The following is a 16655-nucleotide window of genomic DNA, read 5'->3' as shown; positions in this document are numbered from 1 at the left end:
AAAATTATGAAAAAGTCAAGAAATTCTTCGAAGATTTTTCAAAGATTTTATTTTAAAAAAATTTAATTTTTTTTAGTTTTTTTTTTTGGTTTTTACATTTTTTTACTTTTCACTGATAAAATACTAATTTGTGAATTGAATGATGTTGCTGAACTTGTATTCGTTATAATTGATTCGAATTTTGAATTTTTTTTCGATATTGTTTTATTATCATTGCTTTTGTTTGTAGTATTGGATTTTTTATTCAAAATTTGTTTCTTTTTCATTTCTCTCATTGATGATGATGATAATTTTTTACATTGAATACTTTTCGATAATCTTTGTTGTAGTTTTGATTGTTGTTGTTGTTGTTGTTGTTTATCAATCGATTGATTTGATATTGTTCGATGTTTTGTTTGTTGTTGTTGTTGTTGTTGTTGTTGTAGTGAATGTAAACGTTGTTTTAATGTATGAAAACCAATTTTCGATACAGCACGACGAAATATATCTTCTTGTTCTAATTTTTGTTCCATTTTTCTTTTATCAATACGTATTGATGGTTGTATTGATTTTGGAAATGGTAAACGTGGACATGATGTTAAATTTATTGATTTATCATTGTTTGATTGATTACGTTTACTTGTCGAATTTGATAATGATCTTTCGGGATGTTGTTGTTGTTGTTGTTGATGATCATGATGATGATGATGTTGCTGTTGTTGTTTCGAATTACGATTATTATCAGGTGAATCAATACTTATCTTTTTTTGTGAAAAATCATTAGGTGAAACACTTGAACAAATTGATCCCATTTGGTCAATTTAATTTTCAATTCTGTTTAATGGTAACCAAATATTTATATTCTGGCCACTGTGGCGGGGAGAGGAGGGTTAATTAAATTAAAAATTTTACCCCCCAAAAAATCAATCAAATCAATCAAATAATTTTTAAAACAAAAATTCATTTTTATTTTATTATAATTAAACTAAAGTCGAATATCAATCAGTAAATAAACTCATTTTTGTTTCAGTACAAAAAAAAGACATAAAATTAGAAATCTGCACACCATATCAGAATTCTTTATCTCGATTGACAGTAGTTAGGATTGAGAAAAAAAACATCCATTTAGTAAAAGAAGATCAATATATGTTTGACAAGAATAATACACTCGGCAAGTATACAAAGTTTGTTGTTGGTTTTTTCAAATTTCTTCTGCAGAGTGTGTGTGTGTGTGTGTGAAAGTCATACGAATATAAAGTTTGTGTTTTGGTGTTTGAAACAAAAAAAAAAAATAATATAAAGATATCTGGCCATCATCATTATCAGAAACAGCAGCAGCAAATAAGTCGGATTTCAAAAAAAAAATCAATCAATTTTAACTGTTGAATATATTTTTCGAACAAAACTTTTTGTTCCCATATAGCCAAATGTACCTGTGTGATTGAAATGAAATGAAATTTTTGTTTAAAAAAAAAAATTTTCAAAAATTCAAAAAACATACCACACATGATACCCAATGCAATACTAAATAATGCCATATTACCAAAATAGAAAACCGTTTGAAATAATCCATACATTTTTGTTTTGAAAAAGAAATAATAAAATGAATACAGATAAACATAGATTGATGTTGATGCACCGGCCATAAAACTAGTCCATTGCCTGAACAATTGAATTTGGGGGAGAGAGAAAAAAAATCATCATTTTGAAATCAATAAATCAATGATCAAGAATCAACTTACCAACGATAATCTTCTGAATTAAGAAGAAAATATGTACAAACAATTGTTACACATGATGTTACAGCGGCCAATATTAAAAATACCAATAACATAAAACCATAAACATAATATATTTTATATGCCCAAAATGATGTAAATATAAAATACATTTCAATAAATATTGAACCAAATGGTAATATTCCGCCTAATATTACAATGATTGATGGTTCCATAAACCATTTTTTCTCCGGTATTGGTCGTGGTACGGCATTTATTCGACATGGATTATTCGATTGTCCAGATATATTTCTACCCAATACAGTACCAACCAATGTTAATGGTAATATTATAAATATACAAATACTAGCTACAGCCAACTAATTTTTTTTTTTTTGTAAAAAAAATTATAATTAAAATTATGATTACAAACGAATATCATCAATTCAATGATGAATAAATAATAAACTTACCATTGTTACAAATGGTATGGCACGTGATGCATGATAATACATAGCAATAAAATTAATAAAAAATGCTGTACCACAAACAATTAATGGTATTGAAAATGCTGACCAAAACATTTGTTTAATCCAATGTTTACCACCAAATTGAGCATATAATGAACCACCAAAATAACCATTTATTGGTGATGCAGCAGCATAAACAAATATTGCAACACTTAATATTGAACCACGACTTGTATAAAGATCACCCATTATTGAAAATATTATAACCAATAATGTAACGAATGCAATATGATAACCACAACCAATTACTAATGAAAATAACATTGGCATTGATGGTGAACGAAATACATCACCATGTACTTGTTTCCAGCCATATTCATCACCTAAATCACGATCCATATCATCCAATTCTTCATCACGATTATAACGAGCATAATCTTTTCTTAATGTACGCATTAAAATCATTGTTACTAGACCAACTAAAAATATAACCATCATAAATGAATTAAATATTGAAAACCAATGAATACGATGTTGAAAAAAATTTGGATCCAAATATTTATCAAAACGATCTTCAAAATGAATATTTGATTGTTTCCAATAAACATCATATGAAAATTCAATTTCTTCACCAATAATCAAACGTACTTTTCCTTCACTGGTCATATTAACATCAACAATTTGATTACCATTATAACCGATATCAAATTTTTTATGTGTAAATAGATAAACAATTGTTGAATCATTTTCATCTATATAACCAACTGAACCCATTATTGGTAGATCATCAATATACATTTGATATGAATAATAATTTTTGATTGCAAATTCAAATGCATTATAATATTCTTTTGTTAATGTTATTTTGCAATATTCGGTTTTTTTCATGTCAACTAAAGAAAAAAATGAAATTAATTTTATGTCAAAAAATTTTACAATTTTAAAAATAAAAACCTTTAAATTGAATATCAAGACCAGAAAATTCCAATTCAACACCTTGTATTGCTTCACTTAATGTTTCATGATAATGACTAATTCCTTTTTTAGGTCCACGACAAAATGGTAATGAAAAATAACCATATGTTTCTTGACGGTTATGATATGGACCAACAGTATTCATCCATAGAACAACTTCTTCACTATCTTCATACTTCATTGAAAATGGAGAAACAAAAAATTCAATTAGATCAACATTCATTTCATTTTCATAAATAAAATATACTAACAATATGTTCATGTTCATCACAGGCACCGAATGGAATTTGTGCCATCAATAACATCAAAGAAATAACGAATAAAAAACACGTTGTTGTTGTTGTTGTTGTTGAAGCTCTTGTTTTGGATAATGATTCTCTTATAATCATTTTATCATTATTTTTTTCATTATTTTGTATTAATTTTGTTGAATATAAAAATTTTCCATTCGATTCCATATTATCATTATCATCATTATCATTATTCGAAAACATTATTACATTTTTATTATAATGTAATAATTTTGTAGTTTTAGTTTTTATCATTTGATATTTTGAAAAATTATTTCTTTGTTGTTGATTGAATTTCATGACAAGGCACACACGACACACAAAGCAAGAATCGAATCGAATGAATGAATTCTAAACCACAAAATATGACGAAACTTGTTTTCAGGATTCGAATTTTATGATTCGAAATTGATTGATTCGAAATTTTCGGTTGTTATTCTATAATTCTGGATTTTTAAAAGAGATTTTCTAATGAAAATTTTTCAAGGAAATTCTGAGAATATTTACCTCGGTTAATTAACTGAAAATCATTATCATCATCATTGATTAAAGAAAAAAAATGGATTTTCAAAAACAAAAACAAAACAAACAAAAAAATACACGTCGACACCGTTATGATGAATTATGATTGGAAAAAAAATGGAACTTATTGATTATTATCGATTGTTGTTGTTTCGAATTTCTTAATGATTAGCTTAAAGTTATTTTCAATTTTTGTTGTTGTTGTTGTTGTTGAAAAGATCAATATTATTTAGCGCATCGATAGAGAGAAAAAAAACAACAACCTGAACAATATGATTGAACACGCCACCCAAAAAACAACAAGAGTTTTTTGATTTTTTTTTTCTTTTCAATTTAATGATTATTTTTTGATCAATCCAGAAAAACCAAAACCAAAACCAAAAAAATTGTTTTGAGCCGCATGAAATTATAAAGATTCTGCGCTAGAAAACAAAAATAACACTGTTATTGAGCTCCACGTCAGGCTAAAAAAGAAGAAAAATTTTTGTTATAATATATCGAGAGATAGGCAATAAATATTTGGACATAGCCTCTCAATGTGTATCCAATGATATCCTATTGAAATTCAATCGGGAACAGAATAAAGGTTTTTGTCCATTTATTTTTTTCCTCGTAAAAAAAAAAAACCATAACAGGATTTTTGAAGGAATTTTGCAATTTCATTTTAATCGCTACAAGATGGCTCTGTAATTCAACTTCTTTTTTTGTGTGTGTGTGTGTGATATAAGGGTATTTTTATTTTTAAAAAAGTTTTATTTTTTTTTGTAAATTTTTTTTTTTTAATTTAATTATCAATAAAATTTAATATCTTCTAATGTATTAATAATCGGTATACCATCATCAGTATATTGTATTGTTGTTGTAGAGCTTGTTGTTGGTGATGTTTTTTTATACGAACAACCACCGTCGGTTCGTTTGATAAGACAAACACAATAATTTGCGCTCAAAGCGGCTTTTGCCTCTGAAAAAATGGAAATTGAAATTTTTAATTAGATTTTTGAAGATTCAAATGGGCAAAATCCTAATTAACTAGTTACCTTTATTATTATCAGTAATGAATAAAATTTTCCCTGGTGATTCACCAATTATTTGTGAAATATTCCAATATGATTGTGGATTACATTTATCGCCGATTGATGAATCGAAAAAATCTGTTATCAGCTATATCAATCGCCGGGGGTCAAAAAGAAAGAAAAGTAAATTACATAACCGCATAATCACGTGACCAGAATAATGATTGATTTACCGGCAAACAATTTCCATGATTAGTACAACAAAGTAATAATTGTTGTGCAGATACCATTGCCGAACTAAAAACATAAATTTTTATCTGTTGTGAATGTTTCCAATTATGTAATACGGTTGTAACTTCATCATAAACATGACCACGTAACAAACCATTTTCATAACCCCAAATCCATAATAATATTTGTAATTGTTTTATTTCAGACATACGATTACGATTAACAATATGTGTTAATGCATATTCGCTAACTGTTTTTACAACCAATGATTTACCGGCTGATAATGGTAATATCTGTGGATCTAAAATGACAAAAACATCATCAAAAATCAAAACATCAAACATCAATCAAAAATCAAATCAACTTACAATCCGGATAATAACGTCTTGTTTGTCTTAAACGATCAATCATTTCTTGACATTCATCACGATCAAAATGATCATCAAAATAATTTCGAATATTATTTCTTGTAAATGGTAATAATATATGTGATACAAATTTTATATCACTTATTGTACCTTCAATATCTAATATTATTGATAATGGTTTATTCATTGTTAACACTGGTGGCTGTTGTTGTTGATTATTACTATTATTGTTATTATTGTTATTTTGTGTTCTTGATCGTTGCATATTCGTTTATATAAACCAAGAAGAAATCAAAACGTTTTGTAACCAAAAAGTATCCCGGATCAAAAAAAATTTATTGAATTTAAATAAATTTTAAAAACCAGAAATTCAAAAAGTTCAAAAATTTAATTTTATTTCAAAAATTGAGTGAAAATAATTTTGTTTTGTAAAAATCAAATTACAATTCTCCCCCCACCACTTCTTCTTCTTTAATAACTACGACCAAATAATGTATAAAATTTAGCCAATTGTTTACAATCCGGATGTATGCATAATTGATTTTCGGTTAATTTTCTTGGCTGTTCCAATGGGATACATAATGATTTTGCACCCATTAATGGTGCACTACCACCACTTTCCAAAATATCATCTTTAGCTGAATCTTTTTTAATTTGATCTTCACATTGTTGTCGGCCACAAAATGGTGATAATATTATTGATTTTTGATCTAAACGTTCTAAAAACGTTGGCCATATTTCAGTTATACAAATATTATCTTGTAATATCTTTTTTGCACGTTCAAACATATCCTGTTGAATTTGTTCCAATAATTTTTTCATTTCAATATTTACATCCATTAAATTATAAAATAATTTTTCACCCGTATCTCTTCTAACGGCTATAAATTTTTCTTGTTGTAAATCTTTTGGTCCTAATTCAATACGTATTGGTATACCTTTCAGTTCCCAATGATTAAATTTCCAACCAGGTGAATGATGTTCATTCACATCTAATTGTACACGAATATTTTCATCCAATAATCGGGATTTCAACCAATGACATTTATTTAATAATTTTTCTTTTTCTTCTGGGGTTGTTGTTGCCGTTATACCACATGGTATAATTACAATTTGTTTACATGCAACACGTGGTGGCAAAACTAATCCTTTATCATCACCATGTATCATTATTAAAGCACCAATAGTACGTGTTGATATTCCCCATGAATTTTGATATGCATAACATTTTTCACCCGGTTTATCTGGATCTTCAAATTGTATATCAAACATTTTGGAAAAATTTTGTCCTAAATAATGTGATGTAGCACCTTGTATACCACGACCATTAACATGTACATATGCTTCACATGTTGTTGTCATTTGACCGCCGGCAAATTTTTCCTTTTCAGTTTTACGTCCTTTTATAACCGGTATTGCTAATAGTTTTTCATAAATATCAGCATAAAAATCTAAAATTGCATAAACTTCTTCCAGTGCTTGTTTTTCAGTTGCAAATGCTGAATGTCCTTCTTGCCATAAAAATTCTCTGGTTCGTAAAAATGGTGTTGGTTGTTTAAATTCCCAACGTACAACATTACACCATTGATTCAATCGTATTGGTAGATCACGATATGATTGTATCCATTTTGCATATGATGGATACATTACTGTTTCGGATGTTGGCCGTATAGCAATAGGTTCAGCCAAATCAGATGAACCAGATTTTGTTACCCATGCAACTTCTGGTGCAAAATCAGCAATATGTGTTTTTTCTGTTTCCAATGCATTTTTCGATATAAACATTGGAAAATAACAATTTTCAACACCTAATTGTTTAATACATTTATCAAAAAATTGTTGAATAGATTCCCATATTGAATAGGACCATGGACGTAATATATAACAACCCGAAACATCATAATATTCAATCATTTCAGCTTTTGTTATCACCTCGGTATACCATTCAGAATAATTTTCATTTTTTTTCGTTTCAATACCTAAACGTGTTTGTTTTTTTATCGATTTTGATCCTGTATCTTGTTGTTGTTGTTGTTGCTTTGGTTGCTGCTGTTTTGGATTTTTATTCTCTTTACCAGAAGATTTCGGTGGCGGTGCTGAAGATTTCTCTGTTTTTGTTTTATTTTTGTCCATCGTCGACGATGATGATGATTTCGGTGGTTGATTACCCGATGTTGTTGATGAATCATTTGGTTTCCAATCTTGTCCAGTTTTTTGTTTAAATTCATTTTTCAATTTCAATAATAACTGTACTTCAGATTCCAGTTGTTTTTTCTCTACTTTTTCAGCTTTCATTTTACGAATTTTATCACCTTGTTGACGAATTTGATTATCCAGATCATTAGCTTCGGAAACAGAATCACCACCACTGTTTACCAGTGTTGAATTATTCACTGCAGCTTTTGGCTTCCAATCCGGTTTCCAATCTTGTCCAGTTTTTTGTTTAAATTCATTTTTCAATTTCAATAATAACTGTACTTCAGATTCCAATTGTTTTTTCTCTACTTTTTCAGCTTTCATTTTACGAATTTTATCACCTTGTTGACGGATTTGATTATCAATAACGATAGCATCTTCATCACTACCACCTGCACCACTGTTTACCGGTACTGAATCATTCACTGCAGCAGTTGTTGTCGTTGTTTTTGGTTTCCAATCAACATTCCAATCTTCACCTGATTGTTGTTTAAATTGATTTTTCATTGAAAGTAATTTATCAGCTTCAATTTTTATCTGTTCTTTTGTTGCTTTCGATGATTTTAATTGTCGAACTAAATCACCTTGTTTTCGTAACAAACAATCCAATTCAACAATCAATGTTTCTTTGTTGTTGCTATTAGTTTTCGAATTTTGAACCGTTGAAGAAGAAGAAGAAACTGCTGGCGATTCGATCCAAATATTTTTCTTTTTCCATTCTTGTATACGTTTAGGAAATATATTCAAATCAGTACTACCATCAGGTATTGAAATCAAATGAATTGGTCCTGGTTTACCACAAAAATCCACTGCTGATTTATCATATGGTCGATCACAAATAAAATAACCTTTTCGTTGAATCTGTATAATGCGACCTTTTGGTAAACCGGTTAAATCACCATCAACAAATGCTTCAATAGTCATTTTTGAATCATGATTTAAAAATTCTTTAAAATCATCATCTTTTCCAAGTACTGGTTTCTTAATAATATTATCATAATAAACCAATAATGCTGATATTTTTGTTTGATCTTCTAACCATGTTACTTTCATTGTTTTTTTAAAATCTTTATTATCCAAATTTAATTTTGCTTTGATTTCGATTACCGAACCTTCGGGTGAACGTTTCACATTGGTTATTTTCAAATTACCCCATTGAATAAATGTAACAATAGTATCCGGTTGAATAAGTTGTGCATCTTGTTGATCAATCCATAAACGTTTACCAACCGGTACTTGTCGTTGTCCTAAATCTAAATTTTTTGGATGTAAAGCAGCCGATATTGTTTGATTCGATTGAATTTCATCATCAATCAAAACAGGAACAGCATCCAAACATTCTACAGCTGAATAACGTAATGCATCGGGATCAATAACTTTACGATTAAATGACCATATTTTATCCCAATCCATAACAACAACAGCTTTTGATGAACCTTGTGCAGCAATAAACATTTTCAATCCATCAACAGTTAAACCACGACGTAATATTCCACGAACTGTTGGCATACGTGGATCATCCCAACCATCAACTAAACCCTTTTTTTTGATGAGAAAAAAAATCAAAATTCTGAAATGGAAAACAAAAAAAAAATCTTGACTTACTTGTTCAACAAAATATGTCAGTTTACGTTTAGATAAAACAGTATGCATAAGATTAAGACGTGAATAAGCAGCAATTTTTGGTTTTCGTATTTTTAATGCATCACAAAACCAATAATATTGTATATCACGATCCATATATTCACTTGTACGTAATGCATGTGTAATTCCTTCAATACTATCAACAATTGGACAAGCAAAATCATATGTAGGATAAGCACGATATTTATTACCAGTACGTGGATGTTCTTGTGGTTTACAACGATAAATGGTTGGATCACGCATTGCACCATTATCAGATTTCATATCAATTTTAGCACGTAAACAATATGTTTGTCCTTTCTGCGTTCCATCGATCATTTCATTCCACATTTGTAAATTTTTTTCCATTGTATTCGAACGATTAATGGATTCAATACGTTCTTCACGTTCTTTTTTCATTTGTTCTGGATTAGTATCATCAATATAAGCTAAACCAGAACGTATCATTTCTTCAGCTTTTTTTAACATTAAATCAAAATAATCCGATGTATAGGTTTTTCGATCTGGTTTTATACCCAATAATTCTACATCACCTTCGATTATCTATTGCAAGTGAAAGAAAAATTGAGAATCGAAATATTTGCAAAAATAAAAAATCAATTTTACCTTTTCAAATGATTCTTTCTCCTTTTCCGGATTTGTATCATCAAAACGAAAAACTAATTGACCATTATATGTTTGTTGATAATGTGCATTTAATAATGCTGCTTTTGCATGACCAATATGTAGATAACCACTTGCTTCGGGTGGAAATCTAACAATAACTTGTCCATTTTTGGCACCTTCTAATTCAAAATATTTTCCTTCATCTTTACAGGAAATATTTTTCGAACTGGATTCTTTTGGCAATGATTCTTTAGCTGTCGACGATGTTGGCTTTACTTGAACCGAATCAATTTTAACATCAACGGGAGCAGGAGCGGCAACAACATTTTCAGTTTTTTTATTCGGTTCAACAACAATTTTTGTTGCTGCTGCTGTTGTTGGTTGTTGTTGTTTGGATTTCTTTTTATCTTTACCCATTGTTTAAAAATCGATTCCAGAAAAACACAAATAAAAACACAACGTTTAATGCAAATTTTCACCAGAGAAACAAAAAAAAAACCGAGCGTTTAACGATATTATCCTCGGACACGTGGAAACAAATTTTTTTCAATTTCTATTTTTGCAATCGAACAAACACTCACACCAAACAGCAGCCACAAAAAATGCTGATGATGATGATTTTTTTGTTCCACAACTGTGAAAATAGTTGCATGATACAATATGTACAGACAACCAAAAAAATAAAACGAACATATAGAGTGAAAATAGTTTTTTGAAAAAAATACATTCGAAATTTCGAAGCTTCCATCATCATCAATCAATCAATCATCGTTTGTAAATCAATAATATTTTTCCATGAATTCTTTTGACAAAAATGAAACCGAAACATTTAAAATTCTCGAACATTTTTCTTTGTTGTTGTTGATTCAAGTTGTTATTCAAATATAAATTATTTGACCACCACCATAATTATAAATCAACAAAATAAATTGATCGGCCGTTCATTTCATTTCTTCTTCTTCTTCTTCTTTCGATAATGCATCAAACATCTGATAATAAAACAATCAATAATATTGATAATGATGATGATGATGAACACATTCAACGAATAAAAGAATTAATAACATTAATGATGATGTTACAAATGGCAATATTACTAATTTATGCATTTCATTATCATTTTATGCAACAATCAAAACCAATTATAAAACATTGTCATTCAATTCGTTCAACGATCGATAAAACTATTGATAATAAATCAACAATAGATGATGAATCACAATCACCATCACCATCAACAAAAACAGATTTATCATTAACCGATACTGATAGTATTTGGAGAGTTGAAAGTTTAGTGAAAAATAAATCATCATTAACAAACTGAATCGCCCCCCGTTCATCATTATCATATTCATTTCAAAGCAAAACAAAAAAGCTTCAATTTTTTTATAAAAATAATAAAAAATTTCATTTCAACAAAAAAAAACACCAAATCAAAATCAAAATTCAATAAATTAATTTCATTTAAACTAAAAAAAAAATTTTTTTTTTTGAATGAAATGAATGAATTTTCAAATGTCGTTTTTCGTAATCCATCCATCCATCCATTCCATTCTACATTCACATCATCATCATTTTTCAATTGTTCGACATTACTCTACTACTTCGTTTACCAGGTGATGAACTTTTACGTTTTATTGTGGATGCTTTTGATTTTGATGTCATTGGTGATTTACCACTTAAATTACTTGTAATTCTACTACTTTTTGTTGACATTGTTGATGTTGTTGATTTTCTTGCTCTTTGTGATGGTTGTGTTGATGGTTGTTCACTAATATCACTTGATAATTGTCCAGCTGTTAATCTATCATCCATTGATTTTGTTGTTGATGATGTTTTGTTTGCTTCTTTTTTATTTTTTTGTTTTGGATAAACAAATAATGAACCATAAATTACAACACCAATTATAATTAATATTGTAATAATTGAAATAACACCTAATATAATTAATGCCATTGGTTTTTTATCATCAGGATTATCCGGGAAATCTGATGGTTTCCAAATACGTTTTGTATCATCATTACTTGGTGGTGTTAGAATATAATCTTCAGCACCTTCAGGTCTTTTTTCACAAAAAATTATTTCTGATAATTTTTTTGTATAAAATTTTTTCTCTAAATTCCATGTAAAAAATACAGATATATCAAATAGATAAACATTTGATGCATTTGCTGTAACTAAAAATATAAAATCATTAACAATAAAACCATAACGTATTGTTGAAAATATATTTGCTGTTTGACCACAATTTTGATCATCATTTGTATGTTGTAAACGTATAAGTGTATTATATGAATCAGTATGAAAACATAATTGTCCAAATTTTCTTTCTTTTAAAAAAAATACTGTATATGCATATGTTTTACGATTATGAACAGCAATCATTAAATAATTTAAATGTCCTTGTCCGGCTGTTGTATCGCTAAAAAAATCTGTTGTCCAAATTGGTATTACTACTGTATCGCTTGGTACATCTTCAGTTAATGAACTAAAATCATAAACATTTGTTTGATTAATATCTTGAAATAAAACATGATGTTTTTGATTATCAACAATATGTATGGTCATAAATGGATGACCATAATCAGTTTTTTGTAATGCTAAAAAAAAATGTTTCATTGTTCTATCATTTGATAAACTTGTTTGAAAGTGGCTATCTTTCCACAATTGATCATAACGTTTTTCAAATGAATCAACTTGACCATCAGATAAATATAAACGTTGTTTACGACCACTTGAATGTCTTTCATGAAAATATGGATAACGTATTATTGAATGACTTTTTGTAAATTGCCAAATTTCCTGATAAAATATACCTAATGATATTGTATCTTCTAATGTTTGTCCTGATTCATGACAATTTGATGCTAATACTGAACGTAAATCAATAATATTTATAACAACAATAGTAACGATAACTAGAAAAAAAATCATTTTGTTGTTGTTGTTGTTGTTGTTGAACGGAAACATAATCATTTTTGTTGTTGTTTGGTTTGTTGTTGTTGTTGTTGTTGTTTTTTTCGCTTTGGAAAACAAATAGTACAAAATTACAAATTACAAATGATAAAACAGAAAACAAAAACAAAAAAAAACTAAAACTCAAAATAAAAATAAATACAAAAAAAAAATCAATATTACAAATTTGTAAATTTTGTTTGTAAATAAATATCTAAATTTTTCCATTATTTTACAAAAAAAATGGGAAATAAAATTAATTATAAAAAATTAAAAATTACAAAAAAAAATTACAAAAAAATTATAAAAAAAATTTCATTTAATTTTGTAAAACAATCAGAAAAAGGCAAAAATCAATCAAAAAAAAATTACAAAATTCAATTAACGTTTAATGGATGGTGATAATTTTTTTATATTTGTTGTTGGATAATTTATCGTTGTTGTTCTTGTTGTTGGTGATGTTATTGATAATGATGATGATGATGATGGTGGTGGTGATTGTTTTTTGTTTGTTGGTTTGATGGATTTTTTCAACGACATTTTTATAATTGTTTTTTTACCACCAACACCAACACCAGCACCACCTGAACTGGACGATAATTCCTGTGTTCCCGATGATAATGATGAATCATTTATTTCACTACTGATTTTACTGCTTGATAAAACAGTTGATTTTTCTTTTTTAGTAGTTCTGGAACCTTTTGATCCTTTCGATCCTTTTGAACCTTTCAATTTTTTCAATGATGATAATAATTGTTTCTGTTTTCTATAGAAAAAAAATGCCCATATTGTTGTTGGTAAAATTGTAAATAAAAATATAGCCACTATAATTATTAATTTATATTTAATTATAAATTGATACCATGGTTGATTTAGATTTAAATCCGGTTTTGTAATACGTTTTTTTGATGATTGTGATGATTGTGATGTATCAATATGTTCAGAATGTTGATCAGCATGACAACTGAAAACATCTTTTATCGGTTTCATTTGCATATCTTTTTCCGTATTAACAAAATAAAATAATGATTGTGATATTTGATAAACATTTTGTTGTTGTATTGAAACTAAATATAATGTTTGCTTAGTTAAAAAGGCAAAATCAATTTGATCAATTAATTTAATTGTTGATTCACATTTAGTATCTTTATCAACATATGATATAAACATTAATTTTGAATGATGTGTATTCGGTACAAAACAAATTAAACCATATGGTTTACGTTGTAAATAAATAGAATCAAATACAAATGTTTGTCCATGTTTTTCATCAATCATTAACATTAGATAATTTATTTGATTCAAAACAATATTCATATCCATATCGGCCGACCAAATTGGTATTAATTTTTTAACATCATATTCATCATTCGGTATTTGTTCATCAACAAAATAATAATTATTACCAGTTGATGATTGTAATATAATTTGATGTGTTTGATCAAATAATAAATGATAAATATATAATGGTTCCATTAATGATTGTTGTACAGCAAATGATAATTGATTTTTATGTTGAATTTTTTTCAATAAATCATTAAAATGATCATCATCAATCAATACGGGAAATATTTGTTCAATTTTTGATAAACGACCATTTATTAAACGAAATAAATGATCCGAATATTGTAATGAATATGTTGAAATGGAATCATCATAATTATATTGTATAATTGAATCATCAACAATACCCAATGAAAATGTATCATTCAATGTTAACCCTGGTAATGTACAATCAATATTCATTGATTGTAATAATGATAAATTTATTTTTAATAATAATATTAATATTATTATTATAAACATTGTTCTTGTTGTTGACATTTCGGTTGTAGTTTTTTTGTTTTTTGTTTTTATAATTTTCTTTGTAAAAAATAGTAATTTTTTAGAAACAAAACAAAACAAAAAAAATATAATAAAACAAGGATTAAAGCAAGAAATTCGATTCGGTTATGTTTTTAAATATTCTCCCCACAAAATGAAAAAGTAATTTTTTTTTACAAAATTAATTTAATTATAAATTTTTTTTATAATAAAAATTGACAATCTAAATTTGTAAAATTTGTTTGTAATTTATTCCAAATATTTTGTAAATTATATTGATTAAATTTATGTGTAAATATTATTGACATTTGAAATTTACAATTATCAATTTCATTAATTTTAATACGATCATTATACCCTGGGAAATAATAATGTTTATAATCGATATGATGATTATTTTGCATTCGTTGTGGTATTAAACCGGTAATCAGTACATCTTCCCACGGTAGTGCAGGCATTGTTTCCAATACACCTGTTGCATAGGTTAATAATGAATTACCTGGACCACCGGATAACATCCAACTAGCATCAGTATATTTTGGATAATAAACATATGGATAATCATCGAATGATGTTGCAAATTTTGACCAAAATCTTATTGCATGTGGATAACGTATATTACCATATGCTGATAATTTTAATGTATTTACATTTGTAGTTTTAGTTTGTCGTTCATTATAATCATTATTAATTTTCATTATAAATTTCATAAAATTATCATAATTTACTAATGAATCACCATCAATTTTATAAATATTCTTGACCATTGGACAATAAATTGCTGACCAACGTATTAAAGCCATTGATTTTATTGATAAACGATTATAATTTTCAATAAATGGCCATTGTATTAGATCATAATATTGGTAATATTCTTGTTCAATTTGTAATTGTTGATGATGTTGGGAATATCTAGAATAACCAATAGCAAAATATAAACGAATTTGTCTACTGTTTTCTTGAAATTTTCTAGCCCATGTTTGTCGTATTACTGAACGTAATTCAAAATCATCAGGTGCTGTTATTACAAAAATCAATGCTTCGAGATTGAAACCCAATGATTTTGATTCACAAATTTTTGCACCAAAATTCAAAAATGTTATCGGTTGAAATTCATTTAATTTTAAATTTGTTATCCATCCTTGTTGTCGTCGTTCATCAATCAATTTATCAATGGTTAAATTTTCGGGATAATTTAAACGAAGAATACGATCTAAACTTGATGCAATCTTCAGATGATAACCAAGAATGGTACCGAAAAATGATTGTGGAAAATCTTGTCGAATTCTTACGTCATCACCACCACCGGTAAATGATTTTTTCCATTCTTCGAAATTTTCTTCAGTTAAATTAAAATTTTTAGCCATTGACCAATATTGATCAATGGCTGATGGTGATAATCGATTCGTTTGTTGTTGCGGCTGCTGCTGATGGTAAATCCTGGTCAAATTTCGATGAATATCATCAACGTTCAACGTTAGTAATGACTGTTGTTGATCACTTGTAACTGATAATTTTATAATTTGTTTAACATAATTTTTCTGCACCGTTTCCAAATCATACCAATGATATGAATAAAAACAAATTATAAATAATGAAAATATTATTATAAAAATGATTATAAATCGAATAAATCGATATCGAAATCGTGGAAAACGTGGCATTATAATAATTACAATTTTATTGTTGTAGTTGATGATGATGATGTCACACACGCAACATTACAAAATTTTTATTATTACAAAATTCAATACAACAACATTATTGACAAAAATTATAAAAGAAGATTTCATTATTTTTAATCTCGATAAATAAAAATAAATCTTATCAGTTACAAAATGTGTAAATATTTGGAAAAAATCTC

At 27.5% G+C, this 16655-nt stretch overlaps 5 protein-coding genes across 5 annotated transcripts; all 5 read right to left on the bottom strand.

Annotated features, from left to right (window-relative positions):
* Window positions 1-23: 23 nt before the first annotated feature.
* Window positions 24-889, bottom strand: LOC113797747 (uncharacterized). Its single transcript, XM_027348182.2, has one exon. The coding sequence runs from the start codon at window positions 789-791 to the stop codon at window positions 93-95; it is 699 nt and encodes a 232-aa protein (XP_027203983.1). The 5' UTR covers window positions 792-889; the 3' UTR covers window positions 24-92.
* A 31-nt stretch (window positions 890-920) lies between these two features.
* Window positions 921-4302, bottom strand: TM9SF3 (transmembrane 9 superfamily protein member 3). The gene is made up of 7 exons (XM_027348180.2): window positions 3940-4302; window positions 3394-3878; window positions 3122-3317; window positions 2171-3060; window positions 1722-2077; window positions 1481-1641; window positions 921-1412 (listed from the first exon to the last, which is right to left on the bottom strand). Exons 2-7 carry the CDS (start codon window positions 3730-3732, stop codon window positions 1345-1347), a joined length of 2010 nt encoding a protein of 669 aa, XP_027203981.2. The 5' UTR covers window positions 3733-3878; window positions 3940-4302; the 3' UTR covers window positions 921-1344.
* A 367-nt stretch (window positions 4303-4669) lies between these two features.
* Window positions 4670-5831, bottom strand: LOC113797746 (enolase-phosphatase E1-like). Its single transcript, XM_027348181.2, has 4 exons — window positions 5567-5831; window positions 5201-5499; window positions 4992-5115; window positions 4670-4915 (listed from the first exon to the last, which is right to left on the bottom strand). Exons 1-4 carry the CDS (start codon window positions 5829-5831, stop codon window positions 4746-4748), a joined length of 858 nt encoding a protein of 285 aa, XP_027203982.1. The 3' UTR covers window positions 4670-4745.
* A 104-nt stretch (window positions 5832-5935) lies between these two features.
* Window positions 5936-10590, bottom strand: GluProRS (Glutamyl-prolyl-tRNA synthetase). Its single transcript, XM_027348168.2, has 3 exons — window positions 10013-10590; window positions 9368-9949; window positions 5936-9301 (listed from the first exon to the last, which is right to left on the bottom strand). Exons 1-3 carry the CDS (start codon window positions 10427-10429, stop codon window positions 6038-6040), a joined length of 4263 nt encoding a protein of 1420 aa, XP_027203969.2. The 5' UTR covers window positions 10430-10590; the 3' UTR covers window positions 5936-6037.
* An 861-nt stretch (window positions 10591-11451) lies between these two features.
* Window positions 11452-16461, bottom strand: LOC113797743 (uncharacterized). Its single transcript, XM_075822240.1, has 4 exons — window positions 15045-16461; window positions 13773-14718; window positions 13131-13141; window positions 11452-12885 (listed from the first exon to the last, which is right to left on the bottom strand). Exons 1-4 carry the CDS (start codon window positions 16453-16455, stop codon window positions 11591-11593), a joined length of 3663 nt encoding a protein of 1220 aa, XP_075678355.1. The 5' UTR covers window positions 16456-16461; the 3' UTR covers window positions 11452-11590.
* Window positions 16462-16655: the final 194 nt, after the last annotated feature.

The sequence above is a fragment of the Dermatophagoides pteronyssinus genome, unplaced genomic scaffold (assembly GCF_027571235.1).
Source record: "Dermatophagoides pteronyssinus isolate colony J.1.1.1.1 unplaced genomic scaffold, Derpt_VIB-CSIC_2022.12 sq0016, whole genome shotgun sequence".
Taxonomy (NCBI): domain Eukaryota; kingdom Metazoa; phylum Arthropoda; class Arachnida; order Sarcoptiformes; family Pyroglyphidae; genus Dermatophagoides; species Dermatophagoides pteronyssinus.
Note: the sequence above shows the minus strand (reverse complement) of the source record. Positions and strands in the feature narration are given on the sequence as shown.

What these genes read in the sequence shown, in the direction of transcription:
- LOC113797746 (XM_027348181.2), bottom strand. Translation starts at nt 5,831, where the DNA reads ATGCAACGATCAAGAACACAAAATAACAATAATAACAATAATAGTAAT. An exon ending in ATCATGGAAATTGTTTGCCG is followed by an intron (nt 5,116 to 5,200) that starts GTAAATCAATCA and finishes CGATTGATATAG; the next exon opens with CTGATAACAGATTTTTTCGA. An exon ending in CATTACTGATAATAATAAAG is followed by an intron (nt 4,916 to 4,991) that starts GTAACTAGTTAA and finishes CCATTTTTTCAG; the next exon opens with AGGCAAAAGCCGCTTTGAGC.
- TM9SF3 (XM_027348180.2), bottom strand. Translation starts at nt 3,732, where the DNA reads ATGAAATTCAATCAACAACAAAGAAATAATTTTTCAAAATATCAAATG. An exon ending in TCTTGATATTCAATTTAAAG is followed by an intron (nt 3,061 to 3,121) that starts GTTTTTATTTTT and finishes TTTTTTCTTTAG; the next exon opens with TTGACATGAAAAAAACCGAA. An exon ending in TGCATTGGGTATCATGTGTG is followed by an intron (nt 1,413 to 1,480) that starts GTATGTTTTTTG and finishes TCAATCACACAG; the next exon opens with GTACATTTGGCTATATGGGA.
- LOC113797747 (XM_027348182.2), bottom strand. Translation starts at nt 791, where the DNA reads ATGGGATCAATTTGTTCAAGTGTTTCACCTAATGATTTTTCACAAAAA.
- GluProRS (XM_027348168.2), bottom strand. Translation starts at nt 10,429, where the DNA reads ATGGGTAAAGATAAAAAGAAATCCAAACAACAACAACCAACAACAGCA. An exon ending in AGAAAGAATCATTTGAAAAG is followed by an intron (nt 9,950 to 10,012) that starts GTAAAATTGATT and finishes CACTTGCAATAG; the next exon opens with ATAATCGAAGGTGATGTAGA. An exon ending in TGACATATTTTGTTGAACAA is followed by an intron (nt 9,302 to 9,367) that starts GTAAGTCAAGAT and finishes ATCAAAAAAAAG; the next exon opens with GGTTTAGTTGATGGTTGGGA.
- LOC113797743 (XM_075822240.1), bottom strand. Translation starts at nt 16,455, where the DNA reads ATGCCACGTTTTCCACGATTTCGATATCGATTTATTCGATTTATAATC. An exon ending in TAATTTACAAAATATTTGGA is followed by an intron (nt 14,719 to 15,044) that starts ATAAATTACAAA and finishes TATCATTATTAC; the next exon opens with AATCAATGAATATTGATTGT.